The sequence below is a fragment of the Vicugna pacos genome, chromosome X (assembly GCF_048564905.1).
Source record: "Vicugna pacos chromosome X, VicPac4, whole genome shotgun sequence".
Taxonomy (NCBI): domain Eukaryota; kingdom Metazoa; phylum Chordata; class Mammalia; order Artiodactyla; family Camelidae; genus Vicugna; species Vicugna pacos.
In genome coordinates this window covers 94,329,270-94,348,285 of record NC_133023.1, presented here as the reverse complement: position 1 = coordinate 94,348,285, position 19,016 = coordinate 94,329,270, and the positions used below count along the sequence as shown (strand labels likewise).

Below are 19,016 nucleotides of genomic sequence, written 5' to 3'. Positions count from 1 at the left end.
GCCTTAGGTGGCTGAGCGCTGCTGGGCAATGCAATAGGCCCCTTTGTTTTCTGGGTAGCCTTTTGAAAGAAATACTACAGGAAAAGGTAGAAAAAAAAAAAAGCAAATTCCTGGAGCACACCCCCAGTTTAGCAGAAACTCATTAGATCTTAGGAACTTCTCGCCTCTAATCCTGGGAGGAGAACAGGCCATTTCCTTCTCTTTCTGCTGCCTTAATGACTCAAGGGATCAGCATGGCTACTTGCTTTTGCAGTGAGCTGATCTGATGATTAATTAGCCTCTAGCAGGAACCTGATGAAGTGCTCAGTTCAAAGCCCCAGGGATCCAGTTCAGAGCAATCTGTCCTCATAAAAAAAAAAAGACTAGGTGAAGAGGCACACAAACTTGCCTGGTGAGAGGGTGCCACAGGGGTTATGACTGACTTTCTACTTTACAACCCAATGACCTGGACGCAAGTTGCTGTTGTGAAACAGTATTCCTCCTGAAAAACAGTAAACCCAATGGTTCAACAAAGCTAGCTGCCTTCATGCATGAAGTCAAATTCCTAGGGTAGCTTCTCTGCCTTGTAAATACCTGTTTGGTTCACTTTATCTCACATTCTTTTTTAAAATCCCACATTCTGATGGATTTCATAACATTTTACGGCCAACCTTGCCCTCATGCTAAAAAAAATAATGAACCATACTAAGAATTGAGTCAAAGTAGGGCAAAAAAAAAAAAGCCACTGAAGGTAAAATACGTAAGTCTTGTAAAAGTTTTTTTAAGAATGCTTTTCTAAACATTGGAGAACATTTTAAAATAGTATTTTTAATACTGTATTTGAAGGCTTTGATCACTATATTTTCCCACTGAAACTTTCACAAAGACATTTCTAAGATCTGTGTATCTAAATGAGCACCTTTGTAAGGTTGGGAGGGCAGTTATTATTTATCCTTCTTTTGTAGGTGACGAAACTGAGGCTATGACATTTGAAGTTAACTGCCCTCCATGAGAAGCCTCCTAGCCAGGAAGGTGCAGGGCCAAGATCAGCAGCCTGATGGTGAGCGGGCCGGCCCTGTCTTCTTTCCACGCACCACAGGTTGAAGAAAAAGACCGCACAAGAGTAGGCACAAAATTACCCCCTAAAAAAAGAAAAAACAAACAAGGTAGCTGAGAACATGTCAGGATTATTCAGTTAGTTGGAAATACCTTTTCACTTTGGAAATTACAAAGTATACCCATGAGTTATTTGCTGAGGGGGGAAAACATTGAGACGAATATTGAAGGCCTTTGGGTTGTAAGCTGTGATGTGGACCCAGAGGAATGGCATGTGGGGTGGGGCACACAGCTGGGTGCATTCTCTCCTTCCCTTCTCCACTGCTCATACTCTCCCCACCTGAAGAGAAGTAAGGAGTGTTCTGGAAGGCAGGAGCCCCTTCAGGGAGCTGGGGCACTTTTGCCTCAACTTCAGGAAGAGGGCATTCACTAGACTACCTCTGGGGCTGGCTATGGAGGGAACCATTAGTTTGAACTCATTTCTTCTAAAGGGCATGTCCTAATGGGGTCTGAGTCTGGATCTGTCTACATGCTGCTGTCCAGCTGAGGAGAGCATGGAGCTCTTTGTGAAGTGAAGAGCAAGTTAAGTTCATGAAAAGATTTCAAAACAGTCCAGGGTAGAGGAGGTGGGGGATCCAAATTAATCCTAGCTCTGGAACCCCCATGGCTTCATTTCTGCTAGCCCCTTCCGGGGCTTAGCATGACTTTGAGTCATTATTTTCTGATGTTCTTACAACAGGCTGTAGGGTGCCCTGTAAAAGCTCTCTTACCTACAAGGGAGTCCTGGGAAGTTGGGCTCCAGGGGAGTTGGACTCCAGTTCAGATTATCTCACGGAATGATCCTTGTAGATATCATGTAGATAACACATAATCAGCCCCAAAAATAAATTCCACACATGAACTGCATACATTTGAAAGGCCCCGACTGCTGGGAGCAAGACTAATCTGTAGTTAAGGAAGAGATTTCTGGAATTTTCTGTGAGCCTTCCAGGCTTCCCGCATCTCATTCCTCCCATTACGTAAGAAGAATGGAAAAAGGAGATGTTTGTTTGGGACAGGGCAGTGTGTGATGGGAAAATCAGCAGGTGAGAGGGCATTCTGTAATATTTAATCTAAAGGTAAGACTTTTGCTAATTTTTGCATAAACTTATGGAAAGAAACAATGTCTTTGTTCTAAATATTTGTGTCAAATGCCTTACCACACCTAAAATCCTGGGGAAATTTCTAGTTTGCTGGACACTTGGAAGAGATGTTGTAGAGGCAATTTGGGCCTGGGATGGGAGACTCGGCTGGAGAAGGCACTCCTTCAAGTCTGACATTCTGTGAAAACCAGAGGTACCAATCCATTTTCTTAAGGAAACTGTACTTTCTAAAGTACAAAATTATAGAGCTAGAGAACAAATGAATGGTTACCAGCAGTTAGGGATGGTGGAAGGGGATGGGGTGGGTGTGACTAAAGGGGTCACACCACATCACACCAGGGAGATCTCTGTGGTGACGGAACAGTTTTGTGTCCTGATTGCGGTAGTGGTTCCATGAATCTATACATGTAACAAAACAGCTTAGAACTACACACACACGGTACCTATGTCAGTTTTCTGGCCTTTATAGGGTACTATAATTATGTGCAGTGTAATCATTGGGGGAGACGGTGAAGGGCAACTACCTATAAGTCTATAATAATTTCAAAATAAAAAGTTAAAAACCATCAAGGGCAATCCTGCATTTCTTTTAAGTGCCCTCCAAAACCCTTCATTTATCCAATTTTTCTTTTAAGAGGACCCCACCCCCACACACCATAAACTCCTTGCCTCTGAGGATTAGAACTACAGATTTAGGAACAAACTTTTCCATCTTGATTTCTTCACTAGGGAAAAAATGTCAGAGAATGCATGTGTCCTTTTTTAATTTTAATCTGAAGAGTTGATGTTTAAGATGGAGCTATTCGATTGGTAATGCTTGAGCAGACTGGGAAGTTCTACATCTGACTAGGCCAGCTCTTCTCCCTGTCACGGAAAAAAAGCAGAAACACGTTAAATTCCTGTCATGCCTTCCATGTGAATAGAAGCAGAAGGGTAGGCGGGAGGGAGAGGACAGGTCAAGAGGGTGTGGGGTCTTGTGGTAAAGCAGAGAGGCTCCTGTCAGCTCAGAGGGAGCTGTGCTTTTGGCGTTGAGAAGCATGGAGACATTGCCCCAGGAGGTCAGGCACTTGAAAGATTAACTGTTCAGCTAGCCTCAGAGAGGGGGCCCTTGGAGTTGAATGTAGAAATGTGAACCAGCTTCCTCTCCCCACTGCCCCAAGTCCACCAGAAGAGGAGATGGACAGAGCCTGAGCCCTTCAGTGGGAACAGGTGGTTGTGACGGGCAGGTTATAAAGGGGTCTGGGATGGGAGCACCTGCTGCAGGTTGTCAGTCTCCTGACACACTCTGTCTCCCAGAGGCTCCCCCCATCTTGGCCTTCATAGATTCCATGCATCTCACTGAAACATCTTCAGTACATCTCATTCTGGCCCAGAGGACATGCCTCTAAGTTGACACATTTTATTCTCTTGAGTAATTGGGTCCTGGGTTCCAATCAGAGTTCTACTGCCTACTAATTGTGTGATCTTGGGCAAGTTGTCTTAATCTCTCTGCCCCTCAGCGTGCCCATCTGGTAAATGGGGTTTTGTAATGGTGCCTTACGGGGCTTGTGAAGTGTCTGGCACCTAACAGATGCTTGGCAAATGCTAGCCTTCTCTTTGCTCATTGTTTCCTGTGTGGATGCCCCATTACTTACTAGACTGGAAGCTCCCTGAGAGAGCTTCTTTCTGTTCTTTCTCCCCCAGTACCTGGCATAGAGCTGGGCATGCTGTTAATGAATCCGTATTGGCTAGGCTAAATGGTGCTTTCCTGGCTGCTTCAGTGATACTGATGGAGACCCAGAAATGGGCACAAGGACACACCAACATTCTATTTCTGTTTTGTTTTGTTTTTCTTTCACTTTCTTTTTAAAATTTCTTTTTTAAATTGAGGTACATAGTTCATTTACAATATTAATGTTTCAGGTGTCTCAACATTTCATTTTAAAGATATGAAAGTAACATGCTGAATTCTTTACATCCTTGACATGCTGTTATAGTAAAACTGTCCATGTGACAAGGCCCACCTCAGTGCAAATTATAGTTTTAGACAAATATTATGTAGCGCAATTAAAGTCAGTGGCTTAAGTATCTTGACAAAATAGCTTTTTGATCAGTTTGTCAGGTGTGAAGCAGGAAAAAAAATCAATTACAGACTGACATGCTTAACCACCACAGAATCAGATTATGCAATACAGCAAGACTCTGAAATGGACCACTCACATCTACAGTCCAGTCACTGCCTTGGGACCACACCTCAGTCTCCAGTGTTTTTTGAGGCACAGCAGGGAAAAGTCATGGATCAGGAAATGAGGACCAGAGCTATAGGCCCAGATTCAGTCATTCATTCACTCATCCAGCCCACAAATACTAACTGAGTGCCTACCATGGGGCTGGCTCTGTGCTCCATAGACACGATCCTGGCTTGCATGGCATTTACTAGCAGTAGCTGTGTGACCTGTGGGAAGTTACTTCACCTCTCTGGGTCTCATGCTTGTCACCTGACAGATGGTGACAAATCTATTTATATGCTAATTATGAGAATTGTATGAGGGAATGCAGGGGCCAGAAAGCCTTGCAGACTGGGACAGTTCTCTATTATTGTCCTCTATGTCATGGTGACATGAATAGCTTGTGATCACTTGAAAATGATGTCTGAAGTCTATTTCCAGGGGGCTGAGCATGTTCTGCCTGTCTCATTTTCTTCCTTACATGTCAGCAAGCCAACCAAGACCAGAGCGAGTAGGCAGGACAGAGAGCTGTCATGCTGGGCTGAGGCATTCTTGGGACTAGCACTCTACTCTGTTCTCAAAAGGATTGGAGTTCAGACATGGTTCCTGTTCTGGACTGAACTGCCCCCCACCACCTGCCAAAAGATATGTTGAAGTCCTAGCCCTGAGTAGCTGTGAATGTGACTTTCTTTGGAAATAATGGTCTTGGCAGATGTAACCAAGTTGAGGCCATTAAGGTGGGTCCTAATCCACTATGACTGGTGTCCTTATAAGAAGAGGGAAATTTGGACATAGATACGTGCAAAGAGAGAATGTTACGTGAGGACAGCAACACAGAGGGAAGAAGGCCGTGTGAAGATGGCAGCAAAGATCTGACTGATGCAGCCACGAGCCCAGGCAGGCCTGGGGCTACCCGAAGCTGGAACTGGCAAGGAAGGATCCTCTCCTAGAGGGTTTGGAGGGAGTGTGGCTGTGCCGTGCTTTGATTTTAAACTTCTAGCTTCTGGGACTGTGAGAGAATAAATTTCTGCTGTTTTAATCCACCCAATTTGTAGTAATTTGTTATGGCAGCCCACAGGAAACTAATACAGTCCCCAAACAGAAAGAGCTCCAACACGTCCTTCCCCCTGTCCTCCATGCCGTCATGGTGTCCTTTCTTTTTCTCTACATGAATCCATAGAAAAATGGTGCTTTGATCCCAGCACCTACAAATGTGGGCAGAATGACAGAAGAGCCTGTTTTTCAATCAAGTCAAAATAGAAGGCAAAAGTACCCCCGTTACCTTCTCTGCTCTCAAGTGTGATGGGAGGTAGTTAAGAGCAGCAGGCATGGGACCCACAAGACCCAGGGCGTCAAATAGCTGCTGCTGCTAGCCCTCGGTGTGCAGACTATCTTGGGAAAGCCACTGGGAGTCCATTTTGGGCCCTGATGAAGGTCAAGTGGGACTTGCAGGAGAACCGACCTCACCTAAAGTTTCCAATCACTGCAAAGCATCACTGTGCTTTACAGCCACGCTGCCAACCAGAGGCTGCTGTCTTGGCAAAGGAGGCATCCCTTCTGGGGGACAAATGAGTGATTCATTTATTCAATACATATGTATTATTTGAAAACTACTATTCAGCAACCACCTGTCAAAGGGTGGCTGTAGACCATACAGCCAAACAGATGCACTCCTCCTTGTAAAAAAAAAAGGCCAAACAAAATAGGACAAATACTATATGATTTCACTTATATGAAGTACCTAGAATAGTCAAAAATTCTAGAAGCAAGAGGGAGAACAGTGGTTGCCAGAGTCTGAGGGAGTGCACTGAAAAATGGTTAACATGGCAAATTTTATGTATATTTTACCACAATAAAAAGTAACAAAATAAAACAATCATCAAAAGAAATTTAAAAAAACAACAATTTGGCAACCACCATAGTAATAACTGATTTAGGGGAGAGTCACCAATGAATCCTAAAACTGGCGAATGAAAGTTGTATGAGAAAAATGGGATTCATGGAGTCTCAAAGCACCTCACCATACATTAGTTATTAAGTATGAAAAGGAAAATAGTATCTGTACAGTGGAAAACCCAGCAGACGTCACCTCAACCAAGTAATCAAAGTTAACATCACCAACAATCGTCGTGGGCCTTTTAATGTTTTACTCCCGCCAAAAAGGTACAGCTTCTTATCAGGAGAACGCATGAGACAAACCCAAACTGAGGGACATTCTACAAAATAACTGGCCCATACTCTTCCCAAATGCTGATGTCCTGAAAGACAAAGATAGGTCAAGGGCTGTTTCAGATTTAAGGTGATTTAAGAGAATTAACAGACACGATGACTAAATAAAATGTGTGATCCTATAGACTGGAACAAGGACTATGGAAAAAAAAACAGCTATGAAGGATGCAATTGGGACAACTAACAGAATTTGTATGTGATATTTAGATCATATAATAGTATACTGTATCAATGTTATGTTTGTTGACTTTGCTAACTTTACTGTGTCAATATAACAGAATGTTCTTAGGAAACACACACTGAAGTGTTAAGGGGCAATGGGACATGATGTCTGCAACTTACTTTCAAGTGTTTCAGAAAAAAAATGTACACGCGCATGCATGCGTGTGTGTGTGTGTGTGTATGTGTGTGCAGGAAGAGAGAATGGTAAATGTAACAAGATGCTAAACATATGAATCTTCATCAAGGGCATGTGGAATTTCTTATTATTTTTGCATACAATTTTTCTGTAAGTTGAAAGTATTTCAAATTAAAATTTTAAAAATTTATTATTTTGAGCATTTAACCATGTGCCCAATACTGTGTTAGGTGTGAGATATTCAAGGGAGAATAAGCCACGGTCTCTATCCTTAACCCAAAAGCTCACAGTCTGGGGTGGGCAGGACAGAAAAAGAGGCCAGCACAATTCAGTGTGATAAATTCAGCTGTGACAGCACAGAAGAGGTATGCTAAACCCAGACTTCCCAGGGAGAAGGGGTCAGAGGAGGCTGTTTACAGATAAGGTAAAGGAGAAGCTTAGAGCTGGGGGAACTCATGAAGTTTGGGGTCCAATGGGACAGGCCAGCAGAGCTGACCAACAGGCTGTGAGTTACAGAGAAGGTGCCTGGGCCTGTAGGCAGCAAGAGGAAGCCACCTGCCTCCTGAGGACAGACAATAAGGCCTGAATTAGCAGGTGTCAGGGCCCAGGCCCAAATCACCATAGCCTCTGAGGTAACATAAGAAGTGCAGCCAGAAGCAAAACCACGTGAAGCTGAAAGGCTGAACACAAGTGTGCTAACTGATGGCTTCGGGTGAGCTGTGCGGTGCTGTATGCTGAACGTCCTACAGACATCAGCCCCTAGACTGATAAATATAAGGAGCCTGGCTAAGGGCATGGCCTGGAATTAGTTAGGATTGCTAATAATAGACTGTGTGAGGCAGGAAGAGGACGTCAAGTGATCATAGGAAACTAAAGAAGTGATTTTTCGAGAACAGGATGAGCTTTACCAGCAATAAGGATAAGGTAGTACCCAATTAACACACAACAGGATGGGGAGAGACCGTCGTTAATAGGACAAATCCTGAGAACAGTACCGGGTTCCATAATAAAGGGAAATTAGCAAGGCAGCACTGCTGTTGCAGAAGTCTATGGGGGAATGGGAATTTCCACTCAATTATGAGATATAAGAGCCAGGATGAGAAAGTACATGAATGTTCCTAGCAAGGGCCTGGTAGGGGCTCATTTTTTACCTTTGTTTGAAAACTTTTACATTATGGAAAGTTTATTAAAAAAAATAATTAGAACAGCATTGGCTTAAGCCACACAAAATTGCCAAAATGTGACAATTTTTGACCTACAAAAATGGCAATTTCATGTTTCAAGTGAAAATGAACCCCCTATATCCCTCACCCAGCTTCAGCAACTATTGACACATAGTTCATTTCATTCAAATCCCCACCCATTACCCTGGCAAACCAACTGATTTGAAACAAATCTTTGGTGGGAGTTTTTGGTGTACTTATATATATATACACACATATTATAATGTTTTAGTTAATTATTTAATTTTCTCAGTACGTAATATATTCACGTGGCTCAAAATTCAAAACGTACATCATTGTTGTATACCTTTAATATACACAATTTTTATTTTGTAACTATACTTCCATAAAGCAAAAAAAATGGTATAAAACAAAAGGGCAATTGAAAAGTTGCCTTCCAAACCCTGTTAACTATCCAACAAATCTCCCTTCTCACAGGTAACCAACAGTACCAGACTTTTTATGTATCCTTCCAGAGATGTTTTATGCACCTGTTGGCAAAAAGACTGCAAACAACTCCCACTGATCTTTACCTTGCTTCTTTCAATTAACAAAATATTTTGGAGATCATTCCACATGAGCACGTAAAGAGCTTCCTCCTTTTTTCAGCTACCTAGCATTCCATTTAAGGATCATAATTTAACTAATCAAATCACTACTGATGAACTTCTAGGCTGTTTCCAATCTGTTTCTGTTACTGTGTTGCGACGATTCACCTTACATATCCTTCTGGCACCAAAGCAAGTAGGTATATTTATAAGAGAAACGCCTCAAAGCCCAATTGCTGGGTGAAAAGGAACATGCACTTGCAATTTTGATAGATATTGCCAAGTTGCCCTCCATCAGGTAGGAGTTATTTTAATGCTGCCTTCGCCCTTTTATCATGCACAGTTGTCTTGCTGCTCCTTTCCATTTACCCCAAGGGTCCTATAGGGGACCATTTCAATGTGTCAAACTCAGAAACATCCCTCTGACCTCAGCCTCCTATGGGTCTCCTTCTACCACACTGCCCCCATGGCCACCAGCCTGTCCTTCCTCCCCTCTCCCTTCCCAGAGGTCATCAGTGGCCTCTTGGCTTCCTTTCATCCTTCCAAACTGGCCCCATCATCCGCCATTTTAGCCGTGTTTGTATTGATCCCTGGCCTCACTCTCCCGCGACCTTCTGTAGCACCTGCTCTGCCGGTCTCCAGCCCTGTGAAAACCCTACCATCCATTCTCCCCACCCCCACTCCCAGCCTACCAACTATTGCTGGAGAAGGTCATGAGACTGGCTCTGCTACAAAGCCCAGCCAGCCAGCCTCAGCAGGGCCCCAAGGGCTGCGAGGCAGTCCTTTTATATATCCGTATCAAATTTCTCTCAGTGATTGTTCCACATCCTCTCCCTCTCCTCAGATTCCTTACCCATCCTCCTCCTGACCCCTCAGTTGAGGGCCTAGCTTTGGGTTTCAATGACAGTCCACAAGTCATCCAGCAAGAACTCCTTCAATTCTCCCCTCTTTACCTTGCCCTTCCCCGTTCTCTGCATTTTCCCCTAGGCCTGCTCATCCCCCACCCTATGGCCTCAAGGGAATGAGGGAGTTCCTCCTCAAGGTTGCCTCTTCCACCTGTGCCCTGGATGCTAGGTTTCTTGCCATCTCCTGCACTTGGCCCCAGGGGCCATCCCCTTTCCCTTTGGGCAAGCTCTCCCTTCCTGCTAGTTTTTCCTTCTCAGCGGTATCACTGTCCCACACTACCAACACACTTCTAAAATTTAGTCATCTTTAAAATTACACAAGTAATTCATGCCTCCTGGCTTCACTACTTCCTTCCAAGTCAGCCCCAAAATTTAACAGAAAACTCAGAAAATGATTATAAGGAAAAAGAAGAAAATAAAAACCACCCACAATCCCGCGATGTAACTGTTAACACTTTGATGTATTTCTTTCCTATCGTTTTATATGCACACAGATACATTTACATATCTGTATGTATTTTTTTCTTAACAAAAGTGTATCATAGTTCACAATGTGTTGTCATAATATATTTCATACATCTCAGCTTTGCTATTTATTAGTTGTCTGATTCTCGTTAAGTAAATTAACATCCCTGAGTCCATTTCCTCCTGGATAAAATAAGGACTATTATAGTAACTACCTCGCAGAGGTGTTATGAGGATTAAATGAGATAAAAATATATAAAAACACTTGTCAGAGTGTCTGACACATAGCAAGTTGGAGTGATGTTAGCTATTATGATCTTCCCACGTCAATAAATAGAGCTCTACATGATAATTTAATGAGTTCTGTCAGTGCTGTGTCTAATAGGAGTGACTAAAGCACTATACTGACTCATCAACATGTATTTATTTGGTACACGAACAAGTATATGTGGGGGATGAACTCCTAAAAGCACAACTGCAGGTCCAAAGGCTCTGCATGTTCGTAATTTTGATGGATATTGCCAAATTGCCCTCCATCAAGTGGGAGTTACCATGATTTCTCTAACTTATCCCTTATTGATGAATATTGACGCTATCTTCAAAGTTTTCATAGATCCAAACCCAGACTGTGAAGAACATCCTTATAACTAAATGTTTGCACAGATCCATGGTTATTTATTCAGGGCAAAGGAAAGCACATGAGTAAATGCACAGAGATGGGGGAGCAAATGGTATGCATGGGAAACTGCTAGTGTTGGTGACAGAGGGGAGAATGACAAGAGGTGAGGCTGTAAATAGGTTGGGAACAGATTATGAAGGACTGTGAATGCCACATGCATACAATTAGTCAGTCACCAAATATTTAGTGACTATCTATGACAGGCCATGTACTGTTTTAGGCACTTTATTCACTTAGTGAACCAAAACAGAAAAAGATTCCTGCCCTGGGGTAGCTGATATTCTAGCAAAGAGAGACAAACAATAAAAATAAGTAAACTATTCAGAATGTTAGAAGGTGATAAGAAAAAAGAAAAGGTAGAGCAGCCTAAAGGGAATCAGGAGTGCTGGGAGTCCTGGGAGTTAATATATTATAATAATATATTAACTATTAATAACTAATATTAATATTGCACAGTGCAATATTAAATAGAGTGGCTGCTCCATTACAGAGTTTCAACTTATCCCTGTTATGAGAAATCACTGAGGAGGCATTCATATACATTCATCATCATCTCTACCATACCCACATACCACCTAATACCTGATACCCAATGATTTCTTTAAATCAACTCACCTTTCCCTACTTAAATTTATTTTAAAGGAAGCTTTATAATACCAGTATAAATGGAAACCCAGTATTACATGCCATTAAGGTCTAGAGGGGGCACTGGATGATACCTAGGACTGGCCTCTTCCCTTCCTTATAAAGACCAGCTAATAAGTAAGAACAATAACAACTAGCACTTCTAAAATTGTATGCTTATTATTTTCCAGGCAGCTTAGAGTTTTACATGAAGCAGATAATTCTATCTTCACAGTAATTCTACACTATAGGTACCATTATTGTCCCCATTTGTTTAGGAGAAAATCTGGGCAAGTTATTAACCCTCCCAAGCCTCAGTTTCTTCCTAATTAAATGGGGACACAATAATGGGGATATAGATTTAACACCTACCCTTCTTAGACTATTCCAAAAATTGAAAAGGAAGAAACATTTCTGAACTCATTCTATGAGGCCAGAGTTACCTTGATACCAAAGTCAGACAGCAACACTACAGAAAAAGAAAATTACAGGCCAATATCACTGATGAACATAGATGTAAGAATCCTCAACAAAATATTAGCAAACCAAATACAACAGCACATTAAAATGATCATATACCATGATCAAGTGGGGTTTATTCCAGGGGTGCAAAGATGATTTGATATCCACAAATCAATGTGATACACCACATTAACAAACTGAAGAACAGAAATCCTATGATCATCTCAGTAGATGTAGAAAAACTTTTGACAAAATTCAACATCCATATGTGATAAAAATTCTCAACAAAGTGGGTATAGACGGATCATACCTCAACATAATAAAAACCATATACAACAAGCCCATAGCTAACATCATACTCAACGGTGAAAAGCTGAAGGCAGTTCCTCTAAGATCAGGAATAAGACAAGGAAGCCCACCTTCACCACTTTTATTCAACATAGTATTGGAAGTCCCAGCTACAGCAATCAGACAAGAAATAAAAGGAATCCAATTTGGAGAGGAAGAAGTAAAACTGCCACTGTTTGCAGATGACATGATCCCATAGAAAATCCTAAAGACACCACCAAAAACTATTAGAACTAATAAATGAATTCAGTAAAATTTCATGATAAAAATTAACATACAGAAATGTGTTGCATTGCTATACACTAACAATGAATTATCAGAATGAGAAATTAAGAAAACAATCCCATTTTCAATTGCATCAAAAAGAATAAAATACCTAGGAATAAATCTAACCAAGGAAGTGAAAGACTTATACTCAAAAAACTATAACACATTTATAAAGGAATTTGAAGATGACACAAACTGATGGAAAGACATACCATGTTCATGGATTGAAAAAATTAATATTGTTAAAATGATCACACTCTACAAGGCAATCCATAGATTCAATGCAATCCCTATCAAAATACTAATGACATTTTTCACTAGAACCAATAATTCTAAAATTTGTATGGAAACACAAAAGACTCCAAAAAGCCAAAACAATCTTGAGAAAAAAGAACAAAGCTAGACGTATCACACTCCCTGCTTTCAAACTACACTACAAAGCTACAATAATAAAACCAGTATGCTGATTTTTTTTAACAAAAACAGACACACAATTCAATGGAGCAGAATAGAGAGCCTAGAAATAAACCCACACCTATATGGTCAATTAATCTGACAACAGAGAAAAGACTATACGATGGGGAAAAGACAGCCTCTTCAACAAGTGGTGCTGGAAAAACTGGATAGCTTCATGCAAAAAATTTAGACTAGACTAACTACTTTCTTACTCCATATAGAAAAATAAACTCAAAATTGGTTAAAGACTTAAATGTAAGACCCGAAAACTCTTAGAGAAAAACATAGGTAGTATGCTCCTGACATCAGCCTTAGCAATTTTTTTGGATATGTCTCCTCATCCAAATTAAAAAATTAAAAAGTGGGAAGAGAATCTGAATTTTCCAAAAAAGACATACATATGGCCAACAGGCACATGAAAACATGCTCAACATCACCAATCATCAGGGAAATGCAAGTCAAAACCACGAGATATTACCTCACACCTGTTAGAATAACTATTATTAAAAATGACAACAAATAACAAGTTTTGGTGAAGAGGTGGAGAAAAAAATAGATGTGCAGAAAACAGAACCCTCCTGCACTGATGGTGGGAATACAAATTGGTACAGCCACTATGTTAAACATAATGTGGTATATTTATACAATGGAATACTACTCAGCCATAAAAACCGACAACATAATGCCATTTGCAGCAACATGGATGCTCCTAGAGAATGTCATTCTAAGTGAAGTAAGCCAGAAAGAGAAAGAAAAATACCATATGAGATCGCTCATATGTGGAATCTAAAAAACAAAAACAAACAAACAAACAAAAACAAAGCATAAACACAGGACAGAAATAGACTCATGGACAGAGAATACAGACTTGTGGTTACCGGGGGGGGGGGGGTAGAAGGTGGGAAGGGATAGACTGGGATTTCAAAATTGTAGAATAGATAAACAAGATTACACTGTATAGCACAGGGAAATATACACAAAATGTTATGATAAATCACAGAGAAAAAAATGTGACAATGAGTGTGTATATGTCCATGAATGACTGAAAAATTGTGCTGAACACTGGAATTTGACACAACACTGTAAAATGATTATGAATCAGTAAAAAATGTAAAAAAAAAAGAAATGCTTTTCTGAAAAAAAAAACATAATGGAGGTTCCTCAAAAAATTAAAAATAGAACTACCATACAATTCAGCAATTCCAGTTTTGAGTATTTTTTCCAAAGAAAACAAAAACACTAATTCAAAAAATTATGCGTCTCTATGTTCATTTTAACATTATTCACATAGCCAAGATATGGGAGCAACCTGTGTCCATTGATAAATGAATGGATAAAGAAGATGTGGTGCATATATACACAATGGAATAATACTCAACTGTTAAAGAAAATATGAAACCTTTACATTTATGACAACACAGATAGATCTAGAGCATATTATGCTATGTGAAATAAGTCAGATAAAGACAAATATCACATGATTTCACTTAGATATGGAATCTGAAAAACAAATGAATGGTGGGGAGAGTATAGCTCAGTAGTAGAGTGTGTGCTTAGCATGCACAAGGTCCTGGGTTCAATCTCCAGTATCACCATTTAATAAATAAATAAACTTAATTACCCTCCCCCCCCAAAATCAAAAACAAATGGACAAACAAAACAGAAACAGAGTCCTAGGTACAGAGGACAACCACGTGGTTGCTAGAAGGGAAAGTGCGTTGGGAGGATGAATGAAATAGATGAGGGAGATTAAGAGGTACAAACTTCCAGTTACAAAATGAATGAGTCATGGAGAATGTAGTGAATATTATTATAATAACTTTGTATGGGGGCAAATGCTAACTAGACTTATCATGGTGTTAATTTTTAAATGCATAGAAATATCAAATCACTACATTGTGCATGTGTAACTAACATGGTGTTGTAGGTCAATTACACTTCAATTAAGAAAAAAGGAAAACAACCTAAATGCCCCTCAAATGAGGATTTAATTGAAGAAATTATGGTCAGCATAAAATAGTAAGCAAACATACACATATAGTTATAGCCTCTGGTCAGAGTTTATAATAACATAAAAACTGTTAAAATATTAAATAAATAAAACAAAATATATAAAATTATATATATAGCATGATCACAAAAAATAGTTCAAAAATATGCAGAGAAAAAAAGACTGGATGAAAGTACATCAAAATGTTATTATTGATGATCTTTGGAAGTTGAGACTATGAGTAAATTTTAAATCTTCAAGTTCTTTGGATTTTCCAGTTTTTCCATGAGTAATTATTATTCAAAAATAAACATTTTTAAAAAATAAAAAAGGGGATAAAAGACGCCGATGGCTTCTGCCTACTCAGTGTTGTGCTTGGGGGAGATTTGGAGAGGGGACAGGAGGGGAACAGAAGCTCCCAGCTACATCATTCCCTGACCACTAAACCCCCAAAATCCAATGACTGAGATCAGAACTAAATTACTGCTTTAACATACAAACACTTCCCCCTAGAGTTAAATTTATTGGTCATTTTAATTTTCCTATGGAGAACTTTAATCAGAATGTCCAAATTGATTTCAGACTTGCTAGGATGGGAGTACTGATTAGAAAAGGGGAAGAAGATGAACCTCTGGAGCATTGGCCCCGGCCCCTTTTGGAAGAGGGCAGACCTGGAAGATACCAGCAGAGGGAGGGGAGGCTGGCACTAGGGCAGCTGGAGGGAAAGAGGCAATAGAAAGCAAGGAGGGAGAAAACTAAAGACAATCTGTATCAACTTCAGTTGTCTCAAATTCAAGTCCTTTTGGGAAAGAAACAGAATATAAATACAAAAACCAATACATCAGCAGAGTCTCAATGCCTAGGTTCTGTTAACCTGCTTAGTCTCTCAAAACATACTACTGCTATTCAACTTCCTGAGAAGTGAGCTTTGTTTCTTTTTTTAAAACAAGCTATTTTCATTCATAGGAGATAACATGGGATGTTGTACCACTCCACCTAAGAATGTGAACCAGAGATACATCTTTCCCTGGTTTCAGTTACCTTTGAATAATGAGATTCCCATAAAGTCACACAGATGAACCCATGTTCCCTGAAAGGCTTATAACCAAGAAAAGTTCAACATAATACAGTAATGCAGTCCTTCAATATTTGATTTATAAAAGGAAGATGAACCTTTGAGTGGAATAAATAATGTTTTTAAATGGCTTAGGGAAAATTAGAGACTAAAAAAAAGCGTCTCATGGAAACAAAAAGCTAGGAGCAGAAGCCATTAGATCTTGCCCAATGATTCCAAACAGCCCTCAAGTGTGATATTATGTGGGTCCTATGTCACAAAGGAAAACAGTATTGGATCTGTTTGGTGCAAACCATCCATCATGGGACAGACATCTCCAAAGGCAAGCACACTAGCCCTGATTTCACAATGTAGCTAAGGAGACAACAAAACATGAAGTGATCCCAAGGACTATATCTCTACTGCAAGCTTAAAACTGCATGCAATTTGTAGTAAGTGTAGTAAGTGTGTAAATTATATCTCAACAGAGTTGATTTTTAAAACAGTATAAATAAAAACTCTTCAAAAGTTGAAGATCTAAAGTTATTTCTGCTTAGCAAGTATAAATGTGAATATCCCATGCAAATTGTATACAAGATACAATTTCTACAATTAGGAAACTACTCCCTTCCAAAAAACTAAGCACACAGAAACATATGTATGGTGGAAGGCACTGGGCCCAATGCTGTTTGGAGCTGGTATATACAGTTTACCAGGTTCTTTTAAATAGTGCCTACCATGTGGGAGGAATGACAAAAGAGATAAAAGGCAAAGGATTCATTAGGCTGGAAAGGATACCAATGTATATACTAGGTTGGCTGGGAGATCTAGGATCAGATCAAGGACAAGAAATGATACTCTGCATCTCCCTGAACCCTGGATTGTCACTGTCATCTTCTGAGGTGTTTCTTAGTAGAGAGGCCAATCAATCTGGATGCAGCTTGACCTTATCTAAAAATTGGTACCAATGACTGAGATAAAGAATAGAAAATGGTATGCAACAAGAGGTTCTTCAGATTCCTTGGCCAGACTACAAGGAATCCCTTGCCCTCCCTATCAGCGTGGAAGCTCTCTCATTCTCCTTTCAGTGTTTGGTAAAAAATTCTACTAATGTTTTAGTAAATGCAGAAGATTGGATGAGGAGTTGATCTGGAATATTTTATTCATCTATACAGCTTCAGAAATTAAAAGATGGGGGAAATAGATAATTGAGTATCTGTCATATATAATCTTAGGATAGGATTCAGAGCACAGTCACATCAAACTGGGAAGTATTCTGAAATTACTTTTTTAATCAGAGGGATCTAATAATATCACAATTTTTAAGTTACTGATAATGAAATGTGAAAAAAAAATGTGGAGTGTTGTGGTCATTTATGGGGGATATTGACAAACTGACAAACCTGAAGGATATTGATAAACTAGAATCCAATGGCCAGGATGGTAACAAGGCCTGTAAACCATTTCAGAGAAAAAAAGACTAGAATGGAAACCTCGAGGAGAAAAGATTTGTCTGAATATGATCGCTGTTGCCAATAGCTGAAAGTCTATACCTATGGCAGAGGAGATGGACTTTGCTTATTTTGTGGCATTCCCTATGACAAATTAGGATCAAAGGTTGGAAGATAGATTTTAATTCAATATCTGGGGGAATTTTTGAATAAGTAGAACTTTGCAATAGTTGAAAGGCTTTTTGACTCTCCATCAATGAAAATTCAAATAGAAGTGAAGAATCCAATAGCAGCAAGGGAGTCCTGATCCTTTCATCCCCTCCTCACATAATTAATAACTGTATATGAGTTTCTAAAACATATTTATTTTAACTTCTATTACTTCTTGATTTCACAAGTAACAGATATTCCACGTGCAAACAATTGAAAATACAGACAAACAAAAAGAAAAGCAAATGAAAACAAAATCATGCATCTTCTCACATCCCAGAGATGTAAACATTTTGGCACATAGCCTTACAGACCTTTTTCTGTTATATATCCCTATAAAATATATACATGTACTTTTTAAAAACAAAATGAGATCCCATTAATCATATTGCTTTTTCACTTTACAATATAGTATAAACATCTTTCCATGTCAAGTGATATATGACCATGTCATCACTCTTAATGGGTGCAGAGATTTCTATAGAATGAATGTACTGTAATTTGTTGAACCCAATGTTTTCCAAAAGGTATTCTATATAACATCAATTCTACAAGATGACCCTCAAAAAAGAGAACTTAGGTTAAATAGTTTAAAAATTCTCCATACCATATTCCCTTTCTTGGGCTTTCATAATGTTAAAGAAACGAGTTAAATGAGTTTCCCAAACTTACTTGACCATAGACTCCCTGTGTCCTCCCCCTTCTTTAATTGTTCAGGACATTTACTTATTAAAATTTTATAAAACACCCTGAGAAATGCTGGCTTAACTGACCCTTTAGATACTAGGTTTTTTTTGTTGTTGTTTTTTACACAAAACTTGCCATTTTAACCATTTTGAAGTATACAATTCAGTGGCATTAATTATATTCACAATGTTGTACAACCATTCCAATTATCCATTTCCAAAAGTTTTTCATCATCCCAAACAGATACTCCGCATCCATTAAGAATAAAACCCCATTCATCCTCCCACCAATCCCTGGTAACCTGTAATCTACTTCTGCCTCTATGAATTTATCTATTCTAAATATCTCATATAAGTGGAGTCATGCAATTTTTTGTCCTTTTGTGTCTGGCTTATTTCACTTAGCATAATGTTTTCAAGGTTCATCCATGTTGCAGCCTGTGTCAGAACGTCATTCCTTTTCATAGCTGAATAATATTCCATTATATGGCTATATCACATTTTATCTACTCATCTGGTGATGAACACTTGAGTTGTTTCCTTTAGCTATTGTGAACAATGCTACAAAGAACACTGGCATACAAGCACCTGTTTCAGTCCTTGTTTCCAAGGAATGGAATTATTGGATCATATGATAATTCCATGTTTAATATTTTGAGAAACTGTTAAACTGTTTT

The 19,016-nt window shown here is 39.5% G+C and overlaps 1 protein-coding gene across 2 annotated transcripts in view; it reads right to left on the bottom strand.

Annotated features, from left to right (window-relative positions):
* Positions 1-2,932: 2,932 nt before the first annotated feature.
* Positions 2,933-19,016, bottom strand: part of LOC102531020 (P2R1A-PPP2R2A-interacting phosphatase regulator 1-like) — a 55,593-nt gene continuing 39,509 nt past the window's right edge. For both annotated transcript variants that reach the window (XM_072956199.1, XM_072956200.1), the window contains one exon: positions 2,933-3,041. In XM_072956199.1, coding sequence (XP_072812300.1) covers positions 3,014-3,041 — 28 coding nt within the window. In that variant the 3' untranslated portion in view covers positions 2,933-3,013. The remainder of the gene's footprint in view (positions 3,042-19,016) is intronic.